The sequence below is a fragment of the Ictalurus punctatus genome, chromosome 9 (assembly GCF_001660625.3).
Source record: "Ictalurus punctatus breed USDA103 chromosome 9, Coco_2.0, whole genome shotgun sequence".
NCBI classification, from domain to species: Eukaryota; Metazoa; Chordata; class Actinopteri; order Siluriformes; family Ictaluridae; genus Ictalurus; species Ictalurus punctatus.
The window spans coordinates 5,661,970-5,674,344 of record NC_030424.2 but is presented as its reverse complement, the minus strand read 5'-3'; the positions used below and the strand labels follow the sequence as shown (position 1 = coordinate 5,674,344).

Below are 12,375 nucleotides of genomic sequence, written 5' to 3'. Positions count from 1 at the left end.
CATAAATTATGTTTGATCCCACTCAACTCTTCTTTTTCCCCCTCCATGGAAATTTCAAACTAAAACAGTGTTTGAATCGGAGACCAATTAACTTGATACCCGCAGTCACGAGTAAGACATGCTAATTATTTCACAGTGCAATGCCACCTCACCATCACTAACCACTCTGATGATAAAAGCCATCATGAAAGTTGATCTCTGCACCAGTACTAACGAGATGCTGCTGCAGCTCTCTCCTCACTAATATTCACCACCACCGAAATCTCACTAGTTTTGCATTTATTAACACAGTTTGTTGGGGGTAGTTTGATAATTATAACTAAAAGTGGTGTCATGCCCAATTAATGTCCCCTGATAGCATGCCCATTAGTTCCCCCATTAACGAATTCAACAATTCTAATGGGATTAGCACCATGGGATGCTAATTGGGCGTGACACAGGAGACTGGTATGCTTCCCCACACACTCTTTGTAATGATGAAATTAATGAGCAGTTTATGAAATGCTGTCTCATGAAAGAATATTTAGTTCCTGGTAAAAGCTGTTGCAAACAATGCCAGTTTTCCTTAATCAGCTTCTTACATTTGAGGAGGCATGGACTACACACACGCGCACACCTGTACACCTGCTCATTCATGCAGATTTTGGAAAACGGTGATGCTTTCTAAATTGTGAGTCCATTTTCAGTGAGCCTGAGCCCACTGTACCCTCAGATTCCTGTTCTTGACTGACAGGAGTGGAATACGATATGATTTTATACTGTGATATGCAATCTGAGATGCTCCTCTCTTCACCACAGTTGTAAAAAGTGGTTATTTGAGTCGCGTATTGTAGACTTCCAGTCAATTCAAAACAGTCTGACCATTCTCCTTTGATCTCTCACCGAACTCCTGCTCACTGGATGCTTTTTGTGTTTCACTACATTCTGTGTAAACTCTAGAGACTCTTATGCCTGAAAATCCCAGGAGATAAGCAGCTTCTGAAGTAAAGAACGACATTTCATACTTGATATGGTTCTATTTATATTCAAAGAAAACGTTAGTTATATTATCACTTACATTACAACAGCTATAAACAGTTTTTTAGGTTTTTTTTATTTTTTTTTATCTTTTTTATCTTTGTGCAGGATCCTTAGCCACTAGACCACCAGGGAACTAAAATAAATAAATAAATTGTATATAGTAATGATACAAATCGAATGCTTTTTCCACCGCAACTTATTTTGGTTAGAAAATTGATTAGAAAGGTTAGGGCATCCTAGATCATTATATTTCCTTAGCCAATTACAGTTAGTGATACTTGACCGTGTCTGAGGTGGCTAAGGTTGGTGTTGCAGAGTCTTTGGAGACTGACAAAGAAATGTGTTTATTGTTTGTTCCATCAGTTGTGGAGCAATGTTCTGCATATAACTGTAGTGGTAAAAGTGTAGCCTTGCTTTTTTTTTACCATCAGGTGATGCTTATAAACAGACCGGAATAGAAACCTGAAGAAATGATAAGAGTATGTTCTGAAACCATGACATTTACAGATAGACCTTTCTCAATTCAGCGCCGTCTCAGTCAGCAGGGAGATGAGCTTTGCTATTTTCATGGCACCTGAGCTTTCAGCACCTGCTTGCAGAGCAAAATACAGAGATCAACATTTAAAAAAAAAAAAAAAAAAAAAAACAGCATGTTTTAGGTGGCATCATATCAATCAGTGTGGTGGGTATCAAATATTGTGCCAGGCTATAAATATTGTGGAGGTTGTATCGAAGGACTTTATAGCTCGTAGCGGGTTTCCCGTAGACAGGGGGGTAAAGAAAGGGGAATTGGGAAGTATACACAAAACCATGGTGGAACCTTGGTGAGTTAGCTTTTGGACTGACTTGTTCCGATACTGATTTGTGTTGCTTGGTGCTACTCCTCAGATTGTTTGTTTGGCATCTTCTGAAATGTCTGTTTTATCCATTGTATTGTAAGTCAACGTCTGCTGTCACAAAATGCTGAGATGCACGATGTCTGTGCACGGAATTTATTATGAAACCAACTTTTAAACGTTAAAAAAAAGGTGTTTGAGCTTGAACTGTAACAACAATCTTTAAATATAATCTTATAGATCGTTGTCACGATTCCCCCTTGAAGCAGTGTGCTCTAAGCGCGAATGCGCGAGCACCTGCTTTTCCGTTGTTGACTGTAATGACTTCTGGACACGTGTGTTTTGTTTATGTTTCTGACTCCTCCCTGTTCTGTCATTGGCTGGGATTTCACGTGGGTCTGAATTGCTCTCAGCTCCTAGCAGTTTAGACGCTGATCATGTCCGCATATATACTGCGCGCCTCCCAGCACACAACGCGGAAGATTAAATGTTTAGAGCTAGTTTAACGCGTATCATATTCATAGTCACGGTCCATGTTTAGAGTTAGTTCGCGCTGGATTATCCGCTTCCAGCCCCTCGACATAGTTCGTTTCTTGTTATGTTTATTGACCTAGATTCCTGCCTTGCCCCATGTATGCCTGTTTGCCAATCGCCTGACCTCTTGCATGTTTGTGGATTACGTTTTGGATCACGTTTTGGATTTGTCTGCCTACCTCTCTTTCTAATAAACAACTGTTCATCCTGCACTTGCATCCGTCCTATCTCTGCTCCGTCACGATTTGTGACAGAATCTTCCGCCCAACATGGATGCAGCACGAGGACGAGAGAGAAGTCACGCCACAGAAACCAGGGAAGTAGTAGGACAATACCTCATCGGGGAACGCTCGGATTACTGGCCGCATTTTTCATCCGTGCAATTTCCCCAAAGGTACTCCGTTGAATTGTCACCAGAGACAGCGGCATTGGGGAGCTACCCACTGGAGTTCCTCTTCAGCTGCCAGGTGTATTTCTGCAGCTTGGCGTTTCCCAAGCCTACTAAGAGAGAGTGGATCGGGTTCCTGGTGTCCAGGTTTTGTGGTCCGGCCCGTGACTGGGCGGAGCAGCTGGTGAGTGCTGGGTCGCCAGCCCTCCATGATGTCACTCAGTTTGCAGAGCTGTTTATGGAGGCATTTTCACAGCCTGGACAACTTTGTGGTCTCGATTTACTGTGGTGGAGAGTCAATGGACAGCCCCAGGTGGACCCACCATTCAACCTCTATTATGAGGAGATGGACAGGGCAGTAACCAGCGAGCCACTTCAGTATCCGGCCAACGCGGGAGCGAAATCTCCGAGATGTATGACCGAGGGCTGCGGGAGAGAGACTCAGCTTCAATGTCCCACCTGCAAGAAGCTGGGCCTCCAGGAAGCTTTCTTCTGCTCTCAGGAATGCTTCAAGAGCAGCTGGCGGGAGCATAAGAAACTCCACCGGAGAGCCCGTGCAGAGACCCATCCTGGGATCAACAGGGTGACCTCGGAGCACCCATCGGAGGTCATAGCACCAGAGCTCGACCCTGAGGTCCAAGTCCAGTCTCAAGTCCCTGAGGTCCAAGTCCAGTCTCAAGTCTCTGAGGTCCAAGTCCAGTCTCAAGTCCCTGAGGTCCAAGCCCGAGTCAAGCCTCCAGGCTCTGAAGCCCGAGTCAAGCCTCCAGGCTCTGAAGTCCAAGTCTCGTCTCAAGTCCCTGAAGCCCAAGTCCAAGTCTCGTCTCAAGTCCCTGAAGCCCAAGTCCAAGTCTCGTCTCAAGTCCCTGAAGCCCAAGTCCAAGCCTCGTCTCAAGTCCCTGAAGCCCAAGTCCAAGCCTCGTCTCCAGTCCCTGAAGCCCAAGTCCAAGCCTCGTCTCAAGTCCCTGAAGCCCAAGCCCAAGTCAAGCCTCAAGTCCCTGAAGCCCAAGTCAAGCCTCCAGTCCCTGAAGCCCAAGTCAAGCCTCCAGTCCCTGAGATCCAAGTCAAGCCTCCAGTCCCTGAGATCCAAGTCAAGCCTCCAGTCCCTGAGATCCAAGTCAAGCCTCCAGTCCCTAAGATCCAAGTCAAGCCTCCAGTCCCTGAGATCCAAGTCAAGCCTCCTGTCCCTGAGCTCACGTTCAAGCCTGCTGATCCAGTTGACCAAGCTCTGCTAATATCTAAGCCTAACGACCAAGCTCTGCTCACGCGCCAGTCTGCTGACACGCCCCGCCAAGCTCTGCTCACGCCACAGTCTGCTGACACGCCCCGCCAAGCTCTGCTCACGCCACAGTCTGCTGACACGCCCCGCCAAGCTCTGCTCACGCCACAGTCTGCTGACACGCCCCGCCAAACTCCGCTCATGCCCGAGTCTGCTGACATGGCCACCCAAGCTCCGCCCATGCCCAAGGTTCACCTGGTGACCTCAGAGCCTCAGCCTCCCTGTTCAGCTGTGGGCGTCGCTCAGCCTCCCTGTTCAGCTGTGGACGTCCCCCAGCCTCCCTGTTCAGCTGTGGGCGTCGCTCAGCCTCCCTGTTCAGCTGTGGATGTCGCTCAGCCTCCCTGTTCAGCTGCGGTCGTCTCTCTGCCACCCTGCTTAGCTGTGGACGTTGTTCAGCCTCCCTGTTCAGCTGTGGACGTTGCTCAGCCTTCCTGCTCCATGGCAAGCATTGTTCCCCCCTTCTGCTTCAAGGAGACCCACGCTCCTCTCCCTGGCCGCACAGAGACCCACGCTCCTCTCCCTGGCCTTACTGGGGATGTCATTCTGCCTTCGTGCTCCGCCGAGGACGTCGCTCAGCCTGCCTGCCCGGCTGCAGACGTCGCTCCGCTTTCATGCTCCGATGAGGACGTCGCCCTGCTTCCCTGCTCCGCCGAGTACAGTGCTCTGTTTCCCTGCTCCGACGAGGACGTCGCCCTGTTTCCCTGCTCTGCCGAGTACAGTGCTCTGTTTCCCTGCTCCACCGAGGACATCGCTCTACCTTCATGCTCCGCCGAGGTCGCTCAATGTGCCTGCCCGGCTGCAGACATCGCTCTGCTTTCATGCTCTGACGAGGACGTCGCTCTGCCTTCATGCTCCGACGAGGACGTCGCCCCGCTTACCTGCTCTGCGGAGTACAGTGCTCTGTTTCCCTGCTCAGCCGAGGTCGCCGCTCAGCTTCTCTGTTCAGCCAGGGTTGTCGCTCCGCTTCCCTACACCGCCAAGAACACCGGGCCATTTCCTGGCTCTGCTTGGGACATTCAGCCCAGGGGGCCGGGGCCGCCAATGAAGTGGGATGACTCATGGCACTCCGGGTGGAGTGCCTTTGGTGTTTGCCAATCGCCTGACCTCTTGCATGTTTGTAGATTACGTTTTGGATCACGTTTTGGATTTGTCTGCCTGTCTCTCTTTCTAAGAAACAACTGTTCATCCTGCACTTGCATCCGTCCTATCTCTGCTCCGTCACGATTTGTGACAATCGTTCATATTTGAAGCGGTTTACAATGCCTTTATTACTCAAGCAAAAATCACGGAGTAAAAATAACAGCATTCAGTGGCATTGTAAATTGTCCTCTTTAAAATAAATAAAAACTGGTCACACTGACGGTGAGTGTACATTTGTATGGACATTTTTCTGCACAATGTACACCTCTGACCTCCTTACTCAATACTTAACTGCAGTGTGAATAATTGTAAAGCTTAAGTGCAAAAGTGTATAATAAATACACAGGACAATAAATAATCAGGACATATAGACAGCATAGTGTTATGCAGCATAGTGCAAATTAAGTAGACAGGACAGGAGAAAAGTATTGGATGAAAGAACCAGTGCTAACAACTGACTCTAAACCGTAGACTCTATCCTATCTTTGGTAGTATAAAGTGTCTCATGATGGCCCATAGCAGCATAATAAAGTGTATGGTGGTGGCATGGATGCACCAGTACCTTCTACTGGAAGGCAGGAGGGTGAAGAGTCTATGAAAGAGTGGGAGGGACTATCCACAATGCCACAATACTGCTTCTCTACATTGAGTGGACCACCATCCCAGTTTGCCAGTCCAAATGCACTGTCCCAGATATCAAACACTGAAGATGCATCTTAACTACACATCCTCAACCTTGTCTAGTGTCCAATTGGCATCCAACCTTTGCAGCCAGCGAAGGTTTCTAATCACTATTGGAACCTCAACCATAAATATTGCGTCCAAAATGGCAGCGATTTCAGGTACAGAAGAGCATGTCCACTGGCTTAAGGAGTTCTTTCCATTACTCAACAATACCGCCATACAGCGTTAGCAGGGCTTTGGGCCACCCAAAAGTCTTTCTCAGTGGCCACTGTGAACTCCTCCCATGCCCAAGTTTTCACTCTACGTCTCCTTTTGTTGCCATCTTTCTGTCTCTTTTATACCTCAGTTGAATCATGAGAGCTCTTTGTGAGCAATACTTGGAAGGACACACTCAACTTGATGGTTTCCCATACTACATGGTGTCAACTACATACCATAGGGTTACACAAACCAGTGCTAGTTACTTGATAGCTCTGCTGCTCTCTTTACCAGCATGTCCAAAGTATATGCTCTTAAGTCTGATGATGCAAGCACAATCAATCACAACTAATAACTTTGACCCAAGGAGATCTGGTACCAAGTACACGTATGACCAACCTTGTGTTCAAACAAAATGTATGTTATGGACAATTTGCAGCTTGCACTGAAATATAACAACATTTAGTCTTGGACCCGGCAACCCTTACCCATGCAGGGTAAACTTAGTCTTTTTTGTATCTTCCATGGGAGTCTTTAGGATCGGACTTTGTCTGACTTATCTGGTCTGCTCTAGTTACCAAGGGTAGCCCTACTGGGAGTATTAAGCTCCTGGTGACACATCCCACATCACTATCACAACAAGTTCTCAATGCACGAAGAGGAGCTTTCTGTAAAGAGACACTTTTAACATTTATGGAAGAAGTGTGCACTGTCAGCTCTTTGTAACAATCAGAGGTAAAGCTATTTCTGCAGTTGTGAAAATCTTCAGGACAGAACTTCAAAAGAAAGAAAAAAAAGAGAGGCTGTTGATAAACAGGAATGCCTGCTTAGAGCTGTTATAACTGGATGATTGCAAAGGCACAGTCACCCTTCTACTAGGACTGTAGAATAGCCAAAAGCGTTATATTGGAAAATATCAGACACCTGAGGGCAAAGTGTGGTCTGAGTATATGATGCAAGGGGTGATCCCTTTTCTTAGTACTGGTAAGCAGTCTAAGTGTAACAGTGCTAAAGAGGATTTATTAACAACTGTAAACAAGGCATTACCCGTAGTCTAGACACCAGCCCTTCCCTTGCTTCCATGCCATTGTTCATTATTTTTCTAGAAAAGCCTACCCTATTCTTTACTTAAATAAACCATCACCTCTATGCATGCGTTTCTTTCCCCACTGAAAAGGACACCAGGAAAAATCCTATTTCAGCATCGGGATCAGAATCAATGGTAGTGACTTGGTAGTAAAACGAAACTATCACGTGAGCGTCTCGGTACTATGGCAGGGTGATCTCTAATAGTCAAGAATTGCTTTCAAAGTCTTAAATTTAGAACAAGCACGGTATTAAGACAGCATGTTGTGTCTCCTCTGGCTGATACTTAAGGCCATCTCCTTTCTGCAGTAAACATATCGCAGGCCCTGGCACCCATACATATATTGATTCTGTCATTAAATCTCCGTCACTAGGAGGAGATGTGATACTTTGTGTCTTGCTTTGCTTGCTGCAGAACACTCCAGCAGGCTGTTTAAAATGTGAAAGCCAGAGTGATGTCATATTTTAGCAGGACAATAACCCCCATCTTAACATCGACAGTGCCAGAGCTTCTAATTTACAGCATGTGTGGAGCTTCCAATCTCCAGGCAGAATTTGGTTCAGAGCCTATTGCAGGGAAGGAGAACGAGGAAGGAAAAAAAAAAAAAAAAAAGCAACTCACGAAATGGAATTTGGCAGCAGGTTCCTCCCAGCAACAAGGGGCTGAAAGTGAAAGTGTTACAGCCAGGGCAATAAAGTTCTGGGACCCTCAGCTTTCAAAGGAGGCACAAGGGATACTGTAATATAATTTTAATGAAACAATCCTACTTTCAGTTACGATAGATAGAGGTGAGCCGTTCTAGGACACTAAGCTGTGCAGTGCATACTTTCTGGCATCATGATGTGAGGGCTCTATCTATCCAAATTTGTCCATCCACAAAGCAAACTTGGAGTTTGATGGAGGATTCAACTCAGCACCTCAGGGCTGAAAGGGAAGACGTTGGATCTATAGTGCCACAAAGTTCAGGAGCTCCCAGCTTTCAAACAGAGCTACAGATGAGTAATACTGCAGCGGTTGATCTCCTTAGTCTTAGCAATTCGAACATTTTCAGCACTATGTTTTAGAAAAGATTGAGTCAAGTCTTTCTCTGTCCTTTTGTAGTTTATTTAGCTACACAAAGTGCAGGGTTTCTTGCAGGGTGGTCTTGGCAGCCACAGAATTACTGATGTGTTATTAACCCTCACTGTTTGATGTTAGGCCTCAGTGGTAGCCATCAGTCCACAAGATGATGGAGGGAGAAAGTATAATGACAACCAGTGGCACCGACTGATCGCTACCAGGAAGCAAGCCATGGGAACTATCATTGTGGATGATCAGTATCATGGTAATGGCACGCGCACACACCTACTTATGTACAGACCTACTATATTTATGACCCCTCCCCTTACATTCTTTCATGGAAGCAAAAGAGACCATCAGAGTTAATATTTGCTATTCATTATGTGATTAGAATAATTAGAGTACAGAAGCTGCTCCTCTCCAGAACTTGAATTTTAATTATGACTGGCAAAGAAGTGCAGCACTTCTCTAGACATCTCATTGAGCACCATTGTGTGTGTGTGTGTGTGTGTGTGTGTGTGTGTGTGTGTGTGTTTCTCATTTGCTGTGTGCCTGTGACTTCATTAGTTATGACATTATCTGCTCTAAGCTACCAGAAAACATTGAATACTTGGCATTTACTGCAGAGATAGCCTCTTTCATTCTTTCAGTCTGGTGTGATTATTAGCAGTATTATTTAAAAATCTATATTTTTTGATTTTGCAGTTTTTCCATTTTTTCATATATATATATATATATATATATATATATATATATATATATATATATATATATATATATATATATATATATTGATGATGCATTTGCTTCAAATGGTTAGTCCTTTACGTAGCTATAAGCTACAGTGGATATTAAGTCTACACAATTAAAAACATACAATAAACTGGTTGCATAACTGTGCACACCCTTTTATAACTGGGGATGTGGCTGTGTTCATAATGAACCAATCGCATTCAATCTTATGTTCAAAAGTAATTATCATACAGCTGTCATCGATGAAATTATTGTGATTAACCCCAAATAAAAATCAGCTGTTTTTGTAGGATTTTCTTGATATCTTCTCGGTTTCATCTGACTGCTGAAGCCATGGTCCACAAAGAGATGTATGTCATCTCACTGTCGAAAGGTATCGGTCAGAAGAGGGGTATAAAAGAATTTCCAAAACATTTGATGTTCCATGGAACACCGTAAAAGCCAACATCAACAAGTGGAGAAAATGGAGCACCGCAGTGACATCAGCAAGAACAGGACATCCTTCCAAAATGTATAAAAGAAGAAGACAAAATCTTCCCAGGGAGGATGCCAAGAGACCTACGGCAACGTTAAAGAAGCTGCAGGAATATATGACAAGTACTGATTACATGTGACAATACATGTGACAACTATTTCTCATATTCTTCATGTCTCGGCTTTGGGGTACGGCGGCTAGATGGAAGCCCTTTCTCATTTTATATATATATATATATATATATATATATATATATATATATATATATATATATATATATATATATATATATATATATATACACAGTATCTCACAAAAGTGAGTACACCCCTCACATTTTTGTAAATATTTTATTATATCTTTTCATGTGACAACACTGAAGAAATGACACTTTGCTACAATGTAAAGTAGTGAGTGTGCAGCTTGTGTAACAGTGCAAATTTGCTCTCTCCTCAAAATAACTCAACACACAGCCATTAATGTCTAAACCGCTGGCAACAAAAGTGAGTACACCCCTAAGTGAAAATGTCCAAATTGGGCCCAATAAGCCATTTTTCCTCCCAGGTGTCATGTGACTTGTTAGTGTTACAAGGTCTCAGGTGTGAATGGGGAGCAGGTTTGTTAAATTTGGTGTCATCGCTCTCACACTCCCTCATACTGGTCACTGGAAGTTCAACATGGCACCTCATGGCAAAGAACTCTCTGAGGATCTGAAAAAAAGAATTGTTGCTCTACATAAAGATGGCCTAGGCTATAAGAAGATTGCCAAGACCCTGACACCGAGCTGCAGCATGGTGGCCAAGACCATACAGCGGTTTAACAGGACGGGTTCCACTCAGAACAGACCTCGCCATGATCAACCAAACAAGTTGAGTGCACGTGCTCAGCGTCATATCCAGAGGTTGTGTTTGGGAAATAGACGTATGAGTGCTGCCAGCATTGCTGCAGAGGTTGAAGGGGTGGGGGGTCAGCCTGTCAGTGCTCAGACCATATGCCGCACACTGCATCAAATTGGTCTGCATGGCTGTCATCCCAGAAGGAAGCCTCTTCTAAAGATGATGGACAAGAAAGCCTGCAAACAGTTTGCTGAAGACAAGCAGACTAAGGACATGGATTACTGGAACCATGTCCTGTGGTCTGATGAGACCAAGATAAACTTATTTGGTTCAGATGGTGTCAAGCGTGTGTGGCGGCAACCAAGTGAGCAGTACAAAGACAAGTGTGTCTTCCCTACAGTCAAGCATGGTGGTGGGAGTGACATGGTCTGGGGCTGTATGAGTGCTGCCGGCACTGGGGAGCTACAGTTCATTGAGCACCATGAATGCCAACATGTACAGTGACATACTGAAGCAGAGCATGATCCCCTCCCTTTGGAGACTGGGCCGCAGGGCAGTATTCCAGCATGATAACGACCCCAAACACACCTCCAAGACGACCACTGCCTTGCTAAAGAAGCTGAGGATGATGGTAACCCTATTGAGCATCTGTGGGGCATCCTCAAACGGAAGGTGGAGGAGCACAAGGTCTCTAACATCCACCAGCTCCGTGATGTCATCATGGAGGAGTGGAAGAGGACTCCAGTGGCAACCTGTGAAGCTCTGGTGAACTCCATGCCCAAGAGGGTTAAGGCAGTGCTGGAAAATAATGGTGGCCACACAAAACATTGACACTTTGGACCCAATTTGGACATTTTCACTTAGGGGTGTACTCACTTTTGTTGCCAGCGGTTTAAACATTAATGGCTGTGTGTTGAGTTATTTTGAGGGGACAGCAAATTTACACTGTTACACAAGCTGTACACTCACTACTTTACATTGTAGCAAAGTGTCATTTCTTCAGTGCTATCACATTAAAAGCTATAATCAAATATTTACAAAAATGTGAGGGGTGTACTCACTTTTGTGAGATACTGTGTGTGTATATATATATATATAATAAAAAAATCCAAGCTCAACTAATTCTCCCCAATCCATGTGGCAAAATGTGTAATGGTCTGATTTGACCAATTCCAAAAGGTTTGTTTGGTGCAAAAAAAAAAGCACAGCACCAAAAGAACACCATCCCCATGTTGAAGCATGGTGCTGGCAGCATTATGCTTTAGGGCTGCTTTTCTTCACCCAGAACGTGGGCTTTTATCAAGGTGGAGAGAATCATAAATACCAGTCGGCAAAACCTTCAGGTGTCTGCTAGTAAGCTGAAGATGAAAAGGAATTTCACCTTTCAGTAGGACAATGAACCAAATCATACATCTAAATCAACAAAGGAATGGTTTAACCAAAAGAAGATGAATGTTTTTGAATGGCTTAGCCAGAGAGCAGACCTGAATCCAACTAAAATTCAGTGGGTTTACCTGAAGCGGATGTGCACAGGAGAGGCCCTTACAATTTAATGGATCTAGAATGATTTTGGAAGAAAGAGTGTGAATATATTGCCAAGTCAAGATGTGCCAAGCTGAGAGACTCTTATCCAAAAAAAGACTGAGTGGTGTAATAAAATCAAAAGGTGCTTCAACAAAGTGTTAGTTATGGGGTGTGCACACTTATGCAACCAGGTTACTGTAAGTTTTTTTGTTTGTTTGTTTTTGTTTTTTCCCTAAAACACTTTTGGTTGTTTTACATTTTTATAAGTTGTAATTTTATTTTGAGGGTGGAAAAAGTTCTGACATGATTTATCTTGGTTTAAATTTTTTCCTTCACAAAAAACGTGCCGTTTTTACAGGGGTGTGTAGACTTTTTATATCCACTGTATAAACATTCAGGATATGCCACTTCTTTCGAAGATACGCGCAAAAACACAAATTAAAGTTCCGCTAAAGATTCAGTCGTTTTGTACTTATCGCTGATTCTTAAATAGTTTCATTTTGTACTGAAAATTAGAATCGTTACAACACCAACGTATTCATTCTCTTTGCCTGTTTTCTTATTA

At 44.3% G+C, this 12,375-nt stretch overlaps 1 protein-coding gene across 1 annotated transcript in view; it reads left to right on the top strand.

The window, feature by feature from the left end:
• The window catches only part of ush2a (Usher syndrome 2A (autosomal recessive, mild)), a 233,866-nt gene that overhangs the window by 88,054 nt on the left and 133,437 nt on the right, over positions 1-12,375 (top strand). The window contains exon 22 of the mRNA XM_053682619.1: positions 8,361-8,487. Within this exon, the coding sequence (XP_053538594.1) occupies positions 8,361-8,487 (127 nt within the window). The remainder of the gene's footprint in view (positions 1-8,360; positions 8,488-12,375) is intronic.